Below are 20,692 nucleotides of genomic sequence, written 5' to 3' on the forward strand. Positions count from 1 at the left end.
GCACGAAAGCCCTAGGTTCATAGGTTCGACGTAACGGCTTAGGGTGCCTACCCTTCCCATTGGTATTTTCTAGAAGGTCTCATGGGGTCGTTCGTAGCCGCCGAGACTTTTTGTCTCTTTGGATTTTAGAACAACTCATTTATCCATGAGGTTCGAGTTTTAAGGGTAGGTTCCCAGAAATATCAGCCTGATACCAAGTCCTGCCCTCAACAAGGTCAAGCCTCGTATCAGACATTTCCAGATATTCAACCCACTCTGAGTGGAATTATAACAAGACTCGTAGGCGATGTAGTTCCCCTCTGGTCTTAAATATAATTCCCACGCTTAGGTTTAACAACAATACATATATCCCAAAAAAAAAACAATGAAATAACACATATTCAAATAAATAAATATTTAATTGAATTGCAGTAAATTAATGAATTGCGATAAATGAGTGTAATGGCAAATAAATAATAAATAAATAAATAAATAAATAAAATTTAAATATTTATAAAAAATCATAAACCCTAAAAATGGTGAATTAGCCAAACCCTAAAAATTTCGCCAAAAACCTAAACCGTTTACAAAAAAAACCTAAACCCTCTCAAGCCTTAGGAGCATAATAATTCACCATTATAGTTATCCCCAGCAGAGTCGCCAGCTATAGCAACCTGCCCTAAAAATTAAAGATTTAGAGTCGCCACCTATTCTACCAGGGCGAATAGGAAACCCTACGCAGTTTAATAAATCTGGGTAAGATTATTATAATCAGGTCGAGGGAAGGTGTTAGGCACCCTCAACCCTTTCCTAAGGTTTGATCTTAAAGTAAAGGCTTGTGGCTAAACATAAAGAAAGGTGACAGAAAGTTAATAGGGTAAATGATTAGATTTAAACCTGATTAGAATTTTGAGGAAGGAGACTCGCCTTGTTACCAAGTGCCTACGTATCTCCTTAGGGAGAATCAGAGTCAACGTAGTTCGGGCACAGGGTTGTACGCCTTTGAGTTTGATATGATATGGTTTGAAGGCTTTTTGAATGGCCTATCGTAGTTTTGAAACGCGAAGTTCGAAAGTATTTTGAATTACCTTATCGTAGATTTGAAAATCGCAGTATTGAAGAGATGAAAATCCGTAGTTTCGTGGTTTAGGGTGTTTTAAATGTTTGGGTACAACCCTGGTTTGATGTGTTTTCGTTAGGTGCGATGATCAATAGCTTTGACCATTATAATTAACGAATTACATGAGGTATTGCTGGTTATTGTGACCGATAGATTCGATCGTCACAGACAGCAAATGAGGTGTATTTTAATCTTGTAATTAAATTATGAGTTTTATCATTGCCTATCATAACCAATAGGTTCGGTTACTACATGACAACGAATTCAGTTATTTACGTTTTATTATTTTATCTCTCGCCAATGCGACTAATGGATTTAGTCGGATCGAGGAGAGAATTAAACAAGAATTAGTCAAATTGATATTAACGAATAAATTGATTAGATTAAATTTATTTCTCGCCAATGCGACTAATAGATATAGTCGGATCGAGGAGAAAATTACATTAATCAAGAGTCAATTCAATAAGAACTAATGTTTTTCAAAGGGCCAGTAGGATTGGGCAAACCCTAATGTATTGATAACCTCCCTAGGGTTTTTGTGATTTTTAGCAATTAAAAACAATTAAATTACTTAAATCAAATAACCGAGATAAACAAAAAAAATCATTCTAAAAATTCATAACCCTAATCCTATATTTTACCCTTGATTAAAAAAAAAGTTAATTGAATTAAAATAATTAATTGATTTTTTTTCTAAATAAATAAGTAACAAAAGTAAAAAAAATATACGATGAAACCTGGTCATTATTCTGTGTGTATGCCCTTGGAAAGAATATGGTATGCCTGCATATTCCTGTGCGTCGGATCTAACATCAAGATCATCCAAGGGTCTTTCTATGCGGGCGTACCATGGTTAATTGCGAGGGGATAACATAGGATCTGCAGAGCATACACTTTATAAAAAATAAAGCGTGGAGGGTAGGGTTCGAACCCAGGCCCTCACGCTGATCACTAAACATACATACCACTCGGGCTGCGTCTTTTGTCTGCTTTTCCAACGACGCGCGCAGAACATAAGAGTAAGCGCATCCCAGAAATTTTGAATAAAAACCTGTGCCGCTACTGTTCCTCCAGCGTTTCCGCCATGCTTTTTCCGGACCTGCAGATTTCATACTCATATAACACAGCAAATAAATGTTAAAAAATCACATGGTTCAATTGGAAATTACGTTCTGGACGTGATAATGTCTTCTTTTTGGTCCAATTTTACTTATTTTGAGGAACCCAATTTAGAGCTTGGATAACCTAGCAATGGTGAAACACCACACTTGCATTCAAACTCAAATTAAATTGCCCAGAAACGTTGTATGCTTCACCACGAACACGAATACGCAGTCAAATCGGGCTAACACCGCAGGAATGTGGCTGCGAAATTGAAATCCGTGTTTTTGTTTTTCCCTTGAAATTTTGCGCGTGAGTTGCTCAAGGCTGCCGAAAAAAAAAATCCCCCTCTGACTGTGTAAATCCCATCCTTTTATAATGGCAATTTAGGTTTTTTTTCAATAATCCTTGTTTGATTCAGATTAAAATCTGATTGAGATTTTGTTGCAATAAGAGATTTGGGAGTGATATTTAGAAGGCTTGCAAATCTTTTTTTCCATGAACGTGAACAGATTTTGGCCAAATTGGTTTTTTTCTCTTTTTTTTCATTTTAATAGCCTAATAATTAATAGTACCCATAATAAAATCATAATAACATTGAAATACTAATATAATATATTTTTATTTAACTAAAAGAAATCTATAACACAAATCAATAAATATTAACCCTAAATAATAATACTAATTCTAATAAGACTATTATTACCCTAAAAATAATCCTAACATATATAATTACTAAAACCTAATTATAATTATAAACCTAATTAATCCTTATACTACCTAATAGTAATCCTATTAATACTAATAATAATAATAATAATTAATAATGCTAAATACTAATAGTTAGTCATGATAAAAAAATAATAATAATCGAAACAAATGTTAGTAAAACCCAAAATACTCCCAAAAATGATAAAACCCTTGTAATAATTGGGCCCAGCGTTTGGGTCCTTAACATCTGTTAATTACGCCCTTGTTTTAACTCAACCTGATTTATAAGAGAGCGGGTTTGACAATAGAAATGTCAAACCCCATGACTCTTAATTTTGAACCTTGATGGATTAACAGACGTAGATTTGATCGGGCAAATTTTGGGGTATGACACGAATTAATGCTAATGTTTCTTTTTCATGAGTAGGATAATTAATTTCACTGTTTGAAAAGGTTCCAGACATATATCTGCATAGTAATTCTCTCTTTTGGCCAGGGGGCTTAGCCTTCATAACACCACCCCAACATTCATTTGATGCGTCAATTTCAATAATAATTAGATCATCATATGATGGGCGATATAATTCAGGAAGATCTCGACATAAATATTTCAAGTTAGTAATAAGTATTTCGTCTTCTTCGGTCCATGACCAAATAGCATCCTTCTTAAGTTTTTGTTGAAGTAATTTTCTTTCAGCTGCAAGATTTTTATTAAAACCTTCATTTGAAATATATGTTAGTAATCCAAGAAATCTTTGTAATTCCTTTTTGTCTTTTAGTTTAGTGGGAAATCTTTGAAGTATTTCTAATACATGTTTTTGCATTATTATTTTCCCTTTTTCAATTTCTAATCCTAAATAATTGATTTTATTTCTAGCTACTATAGCTTTTTTCTTACTTAATATTACTCCATGTTCTAAACACCTATTAAGTACTAATTCTACCTTTTTAAGTGATCATCTAGATCCTTATTTGAAAAAACTAATATATCATCAATATAAATAAGACAAAAATATTTGAATTCTTTAAGGATAGAATCCATCCTGCGTTGGAAAATACCTGGTGATTGTTTCATTCCCATTGGAAGAACATTCCATTCATATTGACCTTGAGGACAACTAAATGTTGTTAAAGCTTTAGATTCTTCTGACAATCTTATTTGATAAAATCCAGATTTACAATCAAAAGTACTAAACCAATTCATATTTCTAACTCTTTCAATAATTAAATCCTTTCTTGGAAGAAAATACGCATCTCCTTCCATAGCATCATTTATTTGTTTATAATTAATTACCATCCTTCTCTTTCCTCTTTTAATCTCATTATGATTTTCAACATAAAATGCTGGTGCTGAATGTTTACTTTTTGATGGTCTTATTAATCCTTTTTCACACATTTGCTTAATATCTTCAGCAAATTCATCTCTATCTTGTATTGTGTATATCATGGGTTTTCATTTAATTTCTTTTGTTGGATATTTTAGTTTCAATTCAACTAGTTCCATGTTTTTATTATTAATTTTAGGATCTAGTGGGTTTTCACTACACACTTTGTTGTGAAAAACGATGTCAAGAACAAAATATAATAGGAATTAGGGAAGATAAGAAGAACACAAGAATTGGTTATAACTGTTATTCTTTTACTTTCTCTTAACACAAGATTACAAGTTTACAAGAATAACAAATAACCTCTCTCACCCTAAATTAGGATTTGCAGCTTAGCAATGATGAGAGACTAGTATGCTATTTATAATAAAACCTAACATACTAACTAATGGGCTTTTTCCACAAGGCCCATTACACAAGCCAACTTAATAAACAAGCTAACTTAACAAATTAGGGTTTAAACACTAAAACCTAATTTAACATGCTAACAACCCTAGCATCTTCGACACAAGCATGTGAACAACCTTCGACTTCATGCTTAATCCTATCGAACCAGGAAGCTACCCTTCGGCCATACTAGAGTTCGATCCAATATCTCACAAATCTCCACCTTGGACCTAACTCTACAACATCAAGGGAACAAACTAGCTTTCTTCGTGCAGCTTTATCAACTGCATACAGTGGAAAAACTTGCAACTCGGCAATGTCTTGGTGATCATATCAGCAGCATTTTCTTCAGTCGAAACCTTCAACACTTGGACTTCTCCACGCTCGATTACTCCTCTGACGAAATGCAGCCTCACATCAATGTGCTTAGTTCGCTCTGTTAGAACAAGATTTGTTCTGATCAATATTCTTAGTTTTGATGATAACAAGTTTATGAATTTTGTATGAGATAATGTGGTACTCTAATACTATGCAATTTCCATTTCAGGAATTATATAAAGAGTACGCACAAAATCAGCGCAAGAAGCACTGACTCAGAAGGTTCAGCATGCAACATCAAAACATGGTCTGGCAAGACATCAGAAGATGGTCAAGCAGAATCAGAACATGGGTCTATGGAAGCATGAGAAGAACTTGAGATCAGAAGCAGAAGCACTGAAGTTCTCATGGTATCACGCTCAGAAGCACTTCAAGGTCAGAAGACAAGAAGATGCTCTGCACCAAGCTGTTTGACTCTGATGACATTCAAACGTTGTTTACATAAACATCAGATCAGAAGCAAGTACTAGACTGGCAGGCTACGCTGACTGACAAAAGGAACGTTAGAAGCTATTAAAGGCAATGTCAGTAGACACAGCGGAAACAAGGCTCGAGGTAGTTGACAAAAGAGTAAAACATTAAATGCAATGTTGTACGGAATACGCAAAGCATTAAATGCTCCTAACGGTCATCTTCTCAAGTGCCTATAAATATGAAGTTCTGATGAGAAGCTACGTTACGAATTCTGAATACAACACTTGTGCACTATCCAAAAACGCTGTCAAATTCAAATGCTCTCAAACTTCATCATAAAGCTCACAACATTGCTGTTGTAATATCTTAGTGAGATTTAAGCTTAAACTTAAGAGAAAATCACAGTTGTGATAATAGCTTTATAAGAAGCATTGTAACTCTTAAAAGAATTTGTTTACATTAATTTGTAAGTTCTAGAGTGATCAGGTTGTTGATCAGTATACTCTAGCAAGTCTTAGAAGTTGTCTAAGCAGTTTGTTCCTAGAGTGATCAGGTTGTGATCAGGATACTCTAGAAGACTTAGCAGTTGGCTAAGTGGAAAACCATTGTAATCAAGTGTGATAAGTGGATTAAATCCTCAGGTGAGGTAAATCACTCCAAGGGGGTGGACTGGAGTAGTTTAGTTAACAACGAACCAGGATAAAAATCATTGTGCAAATTGTTTTTATCTTACAAGTTTTAAAGCTACACTTATTCAAACCCCCCCTTTCTAAGTGTTTTTCTATCCTTCAATTGGCATCAGAGCGCCGGTTCTAAGGTGCAAGCACTTAACCGTGTTTAGAAAAGATTCAGGAAGAGAAAAATGCTTCAGTAAAAGATGGCTGGTGAAATTCCAACAAACACACCTACATCTACATCTGGCTCTGCTGAGCAATACAATGGAAATGGTAACAATGGTTATACTAGACCACCAGTATTTGATGGTGAAAACTTTGAATACTGAAAAGATAAACTGGAAAGTTACTTCCTTGGTCTAGATTGTGACTTATGGGATCTTCTGGTGGATGGTTACAAACATCCAGTGAACGCTACTGGCGTAAGTCTTACAAGACAAGAAATGAATGATGATCAAAAGAAGCTTTTCAAAAATCATCATAAATGTAGGACTGTTTTGCTGAATGCTATCTCTCATGCTGAGTATGAGAAGATATCTAACAGGGAAACTGCCCATGATATATATGAGTCATTGAAAATGACCCATGAAGGAAATGCTCAAGTCAAGGAGACCAAAGCTCTTGCTCTAATCCAGAAATATGAAGCCTTCAAGATGGAGGACGATGAAGATATTGAGAAGATGTTCTCAAGATTTCAAACGCTAACTGCTGGATTAAGAGTTCTGGACAAAGGTTACACCAAGGCTGATCATGTAAAGAAGATCATCAGAAGCTTACCCAGAAGATGGGGTCAAATGCTGACTGCATTCAAGATTGCAAAGAATCTGAATGAGGTTTCTTTGGAAGAGCTAATCAGTGCCTTGAGAAGCCATGAGATAGAGCTGGATGCAAATGAGCCTCAGAAGAAAGGTAAGTCTATTGCATTAAAATCTAATATTAAAAAATGCACTAACGCTTTTCAGGCTGAAGAAGTAGATTCTGAAGAATCAGAATCAGAAGAAGAAGATGAACTGTCCATGATCTCCAGAAGGGTAAACCAACTCTGGAAGAGCAAACAAAGGAAGTTCAAAAGCTTCAGAAGTTCAAAGAAGTTTGAACGAGGAGAATCTTCTGGTGGCAGAAGATCTGACAAGAAGAAGGTCGTCTGCTATGAGTGCAATGAGCCTAGACACTTCAAGAATGAATGTCCAAAACTTCAGAAGGAGAATCCCAAGAAGAAGTTTCATAAGAAGAAAGGTCTTATGGCAACATGGGATGATTCTGAATCAGAATCAGAATCAGACTCTGAAGGAGAGCAAGCCAACTTTGCACTGATGGCTACAGTGGATGATGGATCAGAATCTACATCATAATCAGATTCTGAAGAGGTATTTTCTGAACTATCTAGAGAAGAGTTAGTTTCCAGTTTAACTGAACTTCTGGAACTCAAGGCTCATCTTAGTATCAAATACAAAAAGCAGAAAAAGCAATTTGAATTTGAAACTAAGAAGCTGGAAGTGGAAAATTCTGAACTGAAGGAAAAAGTTTTAAAATTATCCAAAGATAGTGGATCTCCTTCTGAATCAGAAAAATCCATTCCTAGTCTCAATCATATTCTGAAAGAATATGACTCGAGCTTCAGAAAGTTCCTATCTAGAAGTATTGGCAGAAGTCATCTTGCTTCTATGATATATGGTGTTTCTGGAAACAAAAGGTTTGGTTTTGGCTATGAGGGTGATACCTCACATAAATTTGAACCTGTTGATGATTTGAAAATCACATACAAGCCATTGTATGATCAGTTCAAATATGGCCACTCACATGAGATCAAGCTCACATCACATGCACAGAGTTTTAACACAACACACACCAAGAAGCATGTGACACAACCTAAAAGATATCATGCTGACAAACCCAAAGAATATCATGCTGTTTCTCCTGTCACTTATCATGCTAAACCCAAGTTCAACCAGAACTTGAGGAAAACTAACAAGAAAGGACCTAGGAAATTGTGGGTACCTAAGGAGAAGATAATTTCTGTTGCAGATATCCTTAGCAACAAAGAAGGCAAAGCACAAAATGTCATGGTACCTGGACTCTGGGTGCTCGCGACACATGACGGGAAGAAGGTCTATGTTCCAAGACCTGGTGCTTAAGTCTGGTGGAGAAGTCAAGTTTGGAGGAGATCAGAAGGGCAAGATTATTGGCTCTGGAACCATAAGTATTGGTAACTCTCCTTCCATAACTAATGTACTTCTTGTAGAAGGATTAGCGCATAACTTATTATCCATAAGTCAATTAAGTGACAATGGTTATGACATAATCTTCAATCAAAAGTCTTGCAAGGTTGTAAGTCAGAAGGATGGCTCAATCCTATTTACAGGCAAGAGAAAGAACAACATCTATAAAATTGATCTTTCAGATCTTGAGAAGCAGAAGGTAACTTGCCTTATGTCTGTTTCTGAAGAGCAATGGGTCTGGCACAGAAGATTAGGACATGCTAGTTTGAGAAAGATTTCTCAGATTAACAAACTAAATCTGGTCAGAGGTCTCCCAAATCTGAAATATAAATCAGATGCTCTTTGTGAAGCATGTCAGAAGGGCAAGTTCTCCAAACCTGCATTCAAATCTAAGAATGTTGTCTCTTCCTCAAGGCCGTTAGAACTTCTGCACATTGATCTGTTTGGACCAGTCAAAACAGCATCTGTCAGAGGGAAGAAATATGGATTAGTCATCATAGATGATTATAGCCGCTGGACATGGGTAAAGTTCTTAAAACACAAGGATGAGTCTCATTCAGTGTTCTTTGAATTCTGTACTCAGATCCAATCTGAGAAGGAGTGCAAAATCTTAAAGGTCAGAAGTGATCATGGTGGCGAATTTGAGAACAGATTCTTCGAGGAGTTCTTCAAAGAAAATGGTATTGCCCATGATTTCTCTTGCCCTAGAACTCCACAGCAAAATGGAGTTGTAGAGCGAAAGAATAGGACTCTGCAAGAAATGGCCAGAACCATGATCAATGAGACCAATATGGCTAAGCACTTTTGGGCAGAAGCAATAAACACTGCATGTTATATTCAGAATAGAATCTCTATAAGACCTATTCTAAATAAGACTCCTTATGAATTGTGGAAGAACAAAAAGCCCAACATTTCTTATTTTCATCCGTTTGGATGTGTATGTTTTATTCTGAATACTAAAGATCATCTTGGTAAGTTTGATTCTAAGGCACAAAAATGTTTTCTTCTTGGATATTCTGAATGCTCTAAAGGCTACAGAGTATACAATACTGAAACATTGGTTGTAGAAGAATCAATCAATATCAGGTTTTATGATAAGCTTGGTCTTGAAAAGCCAAAGCAGTTTGAGAATTTTGCAGATATAGATATTGACATATCAGAAGTTGTAGAACCAAGAAGCAAAGCTCCAGAAGCTGAAATTTTAAGAATTAAAGAATCAGAAGATCAAGTTGCTGCATCTTTAGAGAATCTCAGAATTTCTGAAGAGCCAACAGTCAGAAGATCTTCTAGACTCACCTCTGCTCACTCAGAAGATGTGATCCTTGGAAAGAAAGATGATCCCATCAGAACAAGAGCATTCCTTAAGAACAATGCAGAATGTCAATTAGGTCTTGTTTCTTTGATCGAGCCAACTTCTGTTGATCAAGCTCTAGAAGATCCAGACTGGATAATTGCTATGCAAGAAGAACTAAATCAGTTTACAAGGAATGATGTATGGGATTTGGTTCCTAGACCAAAAGGATTCAACATCATTGGTACTAAGTGGGTGTTCAGAAACAAGCTTAGCGAAAAGGGAGAAGTGGTAAGAAACAAAGCCAGACTGGTAGCTCAGGGATATAGTCAGCAAGAAGGGATTGACTATACAGAAACCTTTGCACCAGTGGCCAGGTTAGAATCTATTCGTTTACTAATTTCTTTTGCCACTCAACATAACATCACTCTATATCAGATGGATGTTAAGAGTGCCTTCTTAAATGGTTATATAGATGAGGAAGTCTATGTCCATCAACCTCCTGGTTTTGAAGACTCTAAATCTCCAGAATATGTTTTCAAACTTAAGAAATCATTGTATGGATTGAAGCAAGCTCCCAGAGCTTGGTATGAAAGATTAAGTTCTTTCCTTCTGGACAATGGTTTCACTAGAGGTCATGTGGACACAACTCTTTTCTGTAAAACATCTAAGAAGGATATTTTAATTTGTCAAATTTATGTTGATGATATTATCTTTGGAACATCTAATGCTTCACTTGGAAAGGAGTTTGCTAAGTCTATGCAGGCTGAATTTGAAATGAGTATGATGGGTGAACTCATGTATTTCCTTGGGATTCAAATCAACCAAACTTCTGATGGAACTTATGTTCATCAAACGAAGTATGTGAAAGAACTTCTGAAGAAGTTTAATCTTTCTGAGAGCAAAGAAGCCAAAACCCTTATGCATCCAACATGTGTTCTAGGGAAGGATGAGGTAAGTAAGAAGGTAGATCAGAAGTTGTACAGAGGTATGATTGGATCTCTTCTATACTTAATTGCTTCTAGACCTGACATTCTATTCAGTGTTTGTTTGTGTGCTAGATTCCAATAAGATCCTAGAGAATCTCACTTAACTGCTGTTAAGAGAATTCTGAGGTATCTCAAAGGTTCTACTAACGTTGGTTTAGTCTACAGAAGATCTAAAGAATACAACTTAGTAGGATTCTGTGATGCTGACTATGCTGGAGATAGAATTGAAAGGAAAAGTACTTCAGGAAGCTGTCAATTTCTTGGAAGTCATCTGATCTCCTGGTACAGCAAGAAGCAAGCTACCATAGCTCTCTCAACAACAGAAGCAGAATATGTTGCTGCTGTTGGGTGTAGCACACAAATGCTCTGGATGAAGAGTCAGCTAGAAGATTATCAGATATATGAGAGTAACATTCCTATTTTCTGTGATAATACTTCTGCTATATGTTTATCTAAGAATCCTATCTTACATTCCAAAGCTAAACATATTGAGATTAAACATCATTTCATTAGGGACTATGTTCAGAAGGGTGTTATCTCTTTAAACTTTGTGGATACAGACCATCAATGGGCTGATATCTTTACAAAACCCCTTGCTGAAGATAGGTTTAAGTTCATTCTAAAGAATATCAGTATGGACTTATGCCCAGAATGAGAAGATGAGAAGATCTGTGTATGAATAACTTCTGAAATGTGTTAGGACTAGGCAGCTATAAGAAGTTCTGATAATGATCAATTAGAAGTTCTGATTTTGTTATTACTAACGTTTCATTATCTAAGTTGATTCAGAAGCTCTTTTATATTAAAACAGTTGTCACCAGTCTTTCCAGAAAATAAACAAGTGTTCACTATTTTTGGACAAGCATGCGTGCAGTTGAGGAGACGCCGCCCTAGGTAACTGTGCAAATCATTTCATTTTGTTACTTTATCTCTCCTAACGTCATTTCTCATTAAATGAATATCGATGTCATTTTTTTTGTAATCATTTCTTTTAAACAGTTTTCTTTTTATTTTATTTTATTTTCTTTTTCAAACCGTTTAAATAACCCGCTTCATCTTCATTTCATCTTTCTCTCTCTCTCTCTCTGTCTCTCTCTCTCTCTCTCTCTCTCCATTTGTGTATCTCTCTTTGCATTCGTTTCCTTCAAACCCTAGTTTCTGATCTGAAACCAAGCATAATCATCATGTATTCATCTTCAAGTTCATCAAGCCCTGCAGAAAGACTTACTTCTACTCAGATTCTTTTACGCAAATATGGGTATGCTCCTCTGAAAACCTGCATGATTCCCACTTAAGAACTGGAAGTTCTCTGTGAGTCCGCTGTGGACTTCAACAATCTAAGAACAAATGACTTCCAATGTGATGCAAGGATATTAGCACAGGGATGGTCAAACTATCTCGATAGATTGGTTGGACCGGTCCTCAACCTGGAAGGGTTAACTGGTATCAGGTTGAAACACAAATCTCTCATGCTATTTGGCTTGAATCTCATAAAACTGGTACTTTAAGGTCGTTTTATCAAGTGTGGGATGAGATTATCCTGGGTTCTCTTCACCACAGGAAGCAGTTATTCTCCTCCTCCGCCTACATTAGTCCTGATCACAAGTATACTCTCTTCTGCATTGGCAGAAAGATAGAACTCAACATCTCTCACATTCTGTTTGAGAATCTGAAGACTTCCATTGTTGAGTCTAGAGAAGAAGAAAGGGCGAAGAGTCCTCATATTCCAAGAAACACTATTCCTTTCGCCAGAATGATATCTGATATTCTGACGGAAAGTAATCTGTTGTATTCTATTAGGACCCTTGGAGAGTCCCAATTTCTTGGAGTTGTTCAAGGACCTATCTTCAACGGTGTTGATCTGTTCAGACTTGATCTCATCCAGAAGGTATCTTCTGTTGGTACAAGCTTTCCGGATATTCTGTCAAGGAGAGTTCCTGTTGAAGGTTTTGCCACTTTGTTTCATTTAGAACTTCACAAGGCTGTCAAGCACCACTTGGAAGATTCTGTTAGGAAACAATCTGAAGTTGATCCTGCGTGGATCGGTGGCAGAGTGCTTCTATCAAAAGCTGATCTTCAGAAGAAGGATCAGAAGAAACAACAAGCTAGGCTAAAAAGAAAGGCTCAAGAAGATGAGGCCAAGCAAGCTAAGAAGCAGAGGATCACCTATGATCCTGACAAGGTGAACAGTCCAGAATATCAGCAGAAGAAAATTAGAGATTCCTTTCGTACTCCCAGATCTGCAAATGCTCCTTTTGTAATTGTCTCCAGGCATGTTTTTACTCCTCCTTCTGTACCTCAATCTTCTACCCAACCACCTCCTTCTGAACCACAAAACACCTTCACTATACCAAATCCTCTTCCACCTTCTCTTTCTACTCCTATCTTAAACCCTACACCACTAAATATTCTTCCTCCAACTCCTTCTGATAAGCCATCCTCATCAACCCCCATTATAATTATTCCTTCTTCACCTACTTCAATCATAGATATCCCATCTTCTTCAAACATTGCACCTCCATCTTCTCTATCCCATCCCCTACCTACCAGAAAATCCAACCCATACTGCCTTCTCTACCCTGACTACAAATTCACCTTCAACCCACCTGAACCTGAACCCCATATCTACCTGGAGTTGTTCAGAAGTGAAATGATCAATAGGCTGGACCTCTTGAAGGATGCTTTCCTCAATGGTCTTGATGATGTTTCTACGAGAAACCTCTGGAGAAGCTTTCGCCAGGATTTTCAAGTAGGAGCTATGGGAGTACAGAAGAGACTAGTGGCTGCTGCCCCTGGTTATGCTGGTTATTTTCTGGAGGGTGATAATGGTATCTACTATCATCCCCTCAGAAACAGGGTTGCTGTTGAGGAGAAGAGATTTGTGGATGAGCTGGAAGAAGCAAGAATTGCTGCTGCAATGGAAGCTAACCCTTGCAGGGAGATTGTGGTCTGGAGACCTCAATATCCTGTACTGCTCGGAGACTTCAGGACTCTCTTTAGAATTTCTGAGGGAAAACCCTTTTGAGGAAGACCCAAGCTTGGTCATTACATAAGTTGTTGACCCACCAGAAGTTGAAGGTTCTTCTGCTCCTCGGAATCTTGCTGCCATTCTTCAGGCACTTGAGAATGGAGATTCTGAGGTTCCTGCTGCAGAGTATGAAAGAAGTTATGAAGCTTCTTCTGATGAACCTTCTCGTCTTGCAAGGACTTTGGAAGTCATTCAGAAGAACCAGGATGAGCAGAGATCAATCAACGCCGAGGTTAGTGCTTTCATGGAAAGGCAGAATGAGAGCAACAATGGGATTCATGATATGCTGGCCAAGATCATGTTAAAGCTAGGGTCATCTTAGATTGAGTCTTAGATTGTTTTCTTTTGCTGTGCTACATCTGTTTTTTCTTTGCATCTTCCCTTGCCCTTCCTCTTGTACTTCTGAACCTTTTCTCTGTGCTTAATGAAAATTATCCTTTTTCTTCTATGTGTTTGTCCTTTTGTTTTTCATCTGAATCTTTTATGTTTTTGATGTTATGACAAAAAGGGGGAGAAAAATGTGATAAATGATCTGATTTATTTTATCAGTTACTGGGAGAAAGGCTCCACATTTCTAACAGAACTTGCAAAGTTCTATGTCTTTGAGTGTTGTTTTGCAGGAATTGAAGATCCTCTTTAAAGCTCAACATGAGAAGCAAAGACATGGGGAAAAGCAATTCTATAAAGAATCAAGCTCATAGAAATTGAAGCAAGCTAAGTGCTATAAAGCTTCAAGAATCAGAAGCAAGAAGGAAGAATGTTCTGATATTCTGATGATAGAATATACTTTCATTCTTATTCCTTATATGTTCTGATGCATGTTTTTAGTTACAAAATATGCTCTGCAACATTATGTTTGTGTGCTCTGATACATAATTATATGTTCTGATACATATTTTATGTTCTGATTCATTCATGCTGACTTTTGTCGTTTAGTTTGATCGGTATCATTTCAGGATGTAAAGATGCTCTGATGATGCTCTGGTACATTCAACAATGTTCTGATACAATCTAGCATGCAATGACTCAAGAAGAAATTCAAGCTCTGAAGCTGTCCAATGGAAGAAAGAATCATAAGCTATGAATATTCTGAAGATCTAGGAAATTCAAGTTCTGAAGCTGTCCTATGGAAGCAAGAATCAGAAGCTGCGAATGTTCTGAAGATCTAAGCATATGTGAAAGTCTCTACTGAAATACTCAGGGAAGTCTTTTATTTATAAAATTCTTCTAGTATTTATTTCAGGGGGAGATTATTTATCTCAGGGGGAGATTGTTAATCTCAGGGGGAGACATATTCACACATTGTCTATATGCTTATGCTATAGCTGTGTAATTGTCTTTAGCCGTCTGATATTCTGATCGCAAATTCATATCATTTATGTATGTTTTTGTCATCATCAAAAAGGGGGAGATTGTTAGAACAAGATTTGTTCTGATCAATATTCTTAGTTTTGATGATAACAAGCATATGAATTTTGTATGAGATAATGTGGTACTCTAATACTATGCAATTTCCATTTCAGGAATTATATAAAGAGTATGCACAAAATCAGCGCAAGAAGCACTGACTCAGAAGGTTCAGCATGCAACATCAGAACATGGTCTGGCAAGACATCAGAAGATGGTCAAGCAGAATCAGAAAATGGGTCTATGGAAGCATCAGAAGAAATTGAGATCAGAAGCAAAAGCACTGAAGTTCTCATGGTATCATGCTCAGAATCACTTCAAGGTCAGAAGACAAGAAGATGCTCTGCACCAAGCTATTTGACTATGATGACATTCAAACGTTGTTTACACAAACATCAGATCAGAAGCAAGTACTAGAGTGGCAGGCTACGCTGACTGACAAAAGGAACTTTAGAAGCTATTAAAGGCAACGTTAGTAGACACAGCGGAAACAAGGCTCGAGGTAGTTGACAAAAGAGTGAAACATTAAATGCAATGCTGTACGGAATACGCAAAGCATTAAATGCTCCCAACGGTCATCTTCTCAAGTGCCTATAAATATGAAGTTCTGATGAGAAGCTACGTTACGAATTCTGAATACAACACTTGCGCACTATCCAGAAACGCTGTCAAATTCAAAAGCTCTCAAACTTCATCATCAAGCTCACTACATTGCTGTTGTAATATCTTAGTGAGATTTAAGCTTAAACTTTGAGAAAATCACACTTGTGATAATAGCTTTATAAGAAGCATTGTAACTCTTAAAAGAATTTGTTTACATTAATTTGTAAGTTCTAGAGTGATCAGGTTGTTGATCAGTATACTCTAGCAAGTCTTAGAAGTTGTCTAAGCAGTTTGTTCCTAGAGTGATCAGGTTGTGATCAGGATACTCTAGAAGACTTAGCAGTTGGCTAAGTGGAAAACCATTGTAATCAAGTGTGATTAGTGGATTAAATCCTCAGGTGAGGTAAATCACTCCAAGGGGGTGGACTGGAATAGTTTAGTTAACAACGAACCATGATAAAAATCATTGTGCAAATTGTTTTTATCTTACAAGTTTTAAAGCTACACTTATTCAAACCCCCCCTTTCTAAGTGTTTTTCTATCCTTCACGCTCATCATAGGCTGAATTCTTCGACAGGTGTATTGCACAGAGCACCTTCTTTAGTCCAGCACTAGTGAACATGCATCTGACTCTCTCCAAAATAGTTTGATTAAACCTTTCTGCCAAACCATTTTGCTGTGGAGTACCTGCAGTAGTCTGTGCCTTGCAATACTAGAGGCAGCACAAAAACTGTCGAATGCCTCATTGCAAAATTCAAGGCCATTGTCGGTTCTCAACCTCTTGACCTTTTTGCCAGTCTGATTTTCAACCAGAGTCTTCCAACTTTTGAAATTCTCAAAAGTTTCATCCTTATTCTTCTGGATGAATATCCATAATTTTCTAGAATAATCATCTACTATGGATAGAAAATACCTTGCTCCTGAATGTGATGGACACCTTGAAGGCCCCTAAAGATCAGCATGGATGTAATCAAGAGATCCAAGTGTTCTTTGTTTTCCTTTGTTAAACTTCACTCTGCAAGATTTTCCAAGTACACAGGGTTCACAAAACTTCAGCTTTTGGACTTTGTCTCCATCAAGCAGATTTTGTTTCCCTAATTCGACCAGGCCCCTTTCACTGACATGGCCCAATCTCATGTGCCAGATTTCTGTCTTCGACAAAGGTTTCGTAGATGCAACATTTGTCGAACAACTTATAACTTCAGCCTCAAAGGGTATACAAGCCTTGTTTCTTAACGCCTCTCAAGACTTCCTTCGAACCCTTCATGACTCTTAGGATACTTTTATATCCTTAGAAAACATATCCTTTCTTGTTGAATTCACCAAGAGAAAGTAGATTTCTCTTCAAATCAGGAACATACCTGACTTCAGTCAATAACCTTATTGACTCATCATGGAGTTTGAACCTCACAAATCCAGCACCTGCAATCTTGCAAGCCTTGTTGTTTCCCAGCAATAGTGATCCACCATCTTGATCACATAATTCCTCGAACAAGTCTTTGTTTGGAGTCATGTGCCAAGTGCAACCTGAATCCATAATCCACTCTCTTCTCGAGTCACTACTTGAAACCACAAGAACATCAGATGATTCGAAATCATCTTGAACAATGGCTGCATTGCCATTATCCTTACCTCCATGATCTTTCAGGCGTTCAGGGCACACCTTTCTTGTGTGACCCTCCTTCTTACAATGATAGCATCGAATGCCAGATGCTTCGCCACTGTAAGACTTCGACTAGCTTTTGCCCTTCTTCTTGTCAAACTTACCATCCTTTCGTAAGAGTTTTCCTTTAACGGCCAAACTTCGCCAACAGTCGAAGGTTTATGCTCCTTTCGTTTGTTCAGGTCCTTTGAATATAGGGCTGATTGAACTTCTTCAAAGGTCAGGGACTCTCTTCCATACAGGAGAGTTTCTTTGAAGTGAGCATGTGATCGAGGCAAAGCGCACAATAGTAACAGCGCTTGATCTTCATCATCAATCTTTACATCAATATTTTCAAGATCAAGAATCAGCTTGTTGAATATATCCAAGTGCTCAACCAACACTTTGTCTTCAACCATCTTGAATGAATACAAATCCTGCTTCAGGTAGAGTCGATTTATCAGCGATTTGGTCATATACAAACTTTCAAGTTTCGCCCATAACCCTGATGCCGTCGTCTCCTTTGATACCTGTCTAAGAACCTTATCACCAAGGCTCAACAAAATTGCGCTGTGTGCCTTCTCGATCATAGTCGTCTTCTCCGCTGCCGTTAATGCAGCATTCATGGCTGCCTCTCTCTTCAACGCTTCCATACAACCCTGCTGAACCAGTAGGACTTTCATCTTCAAGCGCCACAGACCGAAATCATTCACTCCGGTGAACTTTTCAATCTCATACTTTGTTGACGGCATCTTCTCCACGCTCACCGCACCAATTTGTTGTGAAAAATGATGTCAAGAACAAAATATAATAGGAATTTGGGAAGGAAAGAAGAACACAAGAATTGGTTATAACTGCTATTCTTTTACTTTCTCTTAAAACAAGATTACAAGTTTACAAGAATAACAAATAACCTCTCTCACCCTAAATTAGGATTTGCAGCTTAGCAATGATGAGAGACTAGTATGCTATTTATTACAAAACCTAACATACTAACTAATGGGCTTTTTCCACAAGGCCCATTACACAAGCCAACTTAATAAACAAGTTAACTTAACAAATTAGGGTTTAAACACTAAAACCTAATTTAACATGCTAACAACCCTAACATCTTCGACACAAGCATGTGAACAACCTTCGACTTCATGCTTAATCCTGTCGAACCAAGAAGCTACCCTTCGACCATACTAGAGTTCGATCCAATATCTCACAAATCTCCACCTTGGACTTAACTCTACAACATCAAGGGAACAAACTAGCTTTCTTCATGCTTAATCCTGTCGAACCAAGAAGCTACCCTTCGACCATACTAGAGTTCGATCCAATATCTCACACACTTTATCTAATAGTTCTTCAATATGTATTGGGATTTTTCTTCCTGGTTTTAAATTAATTAATGCATAACGCATTTTTCTACAAACTAAATCTATAATTTCACCATGTTTTAGTCTGGAGAGCTCTGATTGTTTTCATGAATAAATTGTTTGTGAGGAATGAATAATAGGGATATCTATAATTTCTTTCAATTGTTTTCCTTTAATATATGGAGCCTTAATCGATATATTCTCTAAGTATTGGCAAAAGGGTGCATATAATCGTAAAAAATTATTTCCTATTATTATATCTAACCCTGTTTCTTGTTGATATATTATAGGTACTATGAATAATTTATTTTTAATATTTAAAGTAATTCTTGTAGCTACCCAATTTAGTGGGTGTATTGAGCCATCTGCTATCTGAATCTTTAATGGTTTCTCTAATATTTTCCATTTACTAAATAATGCTTTGGTTGCTATACAAATACTTGCTCCTGTATCTATATAGGCTTCAGTTTCTTTGTTTTCTTTTTCAATTTTAATTTTGATATATGTACTATTCAAATTCTGTTTCTTCTGAAGATTATTCATCCTCTATATATTCATATACACTAGAGTCAGAATCACTTAGTTCATCTTCTAATGTTTCTAAATTATATATTTTATATAATTTCTTTATTAGTTTTGATTTTTCTTTAAGATCTTTTTCTTTCTTTGTTGGACATTCATTAGCATAATGACCTTCTACATTGCATATCCAACATACGCATTTCTTTTTTCCTTTTGGACAATATTTTTTAGGTGTTTGTTTTCTCTTTCTAAAATACTTTCTTCTAGTATTTTTATAGGCCTTTTTTCTTGGATAAGTTTTTCTTAATTTATGTTTTCTTTTATAACTTTTTCTACTTCGTTGATTACAACCATAATTTCCTGGTTGCTCTATCTCTGGTATATCACAACAAAGTGAGGTTTTACCTCTATTTAATTGTTTAGCTCTTGTACTCTTTATGCATTGTCGTCTTAATTCATTATATAGAATTTGAATAATTTCTCCTAAGCTATCACCTATTTCAATTGGTTGAGATTTCCATATATCTCTTATTTTTGCACTAAGTGGGTATGGTAACTTGGATATAAAGACTCCTCGATATATTTCCCTAGTTTCATTATCTAATTCATAATAGTATTTTTTATACTCACAAATGAAACTATCTATTTCACACATATTACATACCTGCATATTAATTAGATGAATTTCTGCCTTTTCTCGCAAAATTTTATTTACTTCTGTTTTATGTTCAAGAGTGTTGTAGCCTATGAATTCTTTATATATTAATTCCATTATTAGTTTAGCAAATTGTTGATTATTATTTTCTACCATTCCTATATATTGATTCCATGTTTCATCATTAATACTTGTTAAGAATTTCAGCACATTTCCTGTTGTTCTATAAGCTATTAAATTCTTGACATCCTTTAGGTTTATCTTAGAAAATTGTTCATCGGTTGCTATAAGCATAATCATATCATTAGACCACCTTTGTAGTATATCCTCTGGATTTCTTACACAGTCTAAGTTTAATAATCTTTTAGATTTATTTTCATCATAGTAAGGTTTAAATTCTTCCGCAACTTTTGTCCATTTTCCACTAGCCTTTGCATAACCTCTTTGATTCATAGTTTCATTTTCATAGTTTTCCCAAGAACTACGAGGATTCCAACTCTCTTCACGTTTTCTTCTTTGTTTAGAATTACTTGTTTCTCCTTTTTCCATAAATATTTCGTCTATATCTGATTCAGATCCTAATTCAGATCCTATTTCTGAAGAATTATAATTTAATATTACTTATTCATTCTCTTCCTTAGTTTCTATTTTTTCTATTTTTTCTACTTGTTTATTTTCTTCTATTATTTGTAGTTGTTCCATCAATTGTCTAATTTCCTCAATATCATTAGATCTTCTTAATGCTTCTATGTATTCAGTTTTTATCCCCTCCATGAAGATGATGGGTTTATTAACATAAATGTAGTTATAGGTTCTTGTTTAA

At 36.2% G+C, this 20,692-nt stretch overlaps 1 protein-coding gene across 1 annotated transcript in view; it reads right to left on the bottom strand.

The window, feature by feature from the left end:
• The window catches only part of LOC131658573 (uncharacterized), a 46,177-nt gene extending 25,759 nt beyond the window's left edge, over positions 1-20,418 (bottom strand). Inside the window, exon 1 of the mRNA XM_058927853.1 lies at positions 19,879-20,418. Coding sequence (XP_058783836.1) covers positions 19,879-20,418 — 540 coding nt within the window. The remainder of the gene's footprint in view (positions 1-19,878) is intronic.
• Positions 20,419-20,692: the final 274 nt, after the last annotated feature.

Source organism: Vicia villosa, linkage group LG3 (genome assembly GCF_029867415.1).
Source record: "Vicia villosa cultivar HV-30 ecotype Madison, WI linkage group LG3, Vvil1.0, whole genome shotgun sequence".
Lineage (NCBI taxonomy): Eukaryota > Viridiplantae > Streptophyta > Magnoliopsida > Fabales > Fabaceae > Vicia > Vicia villosa.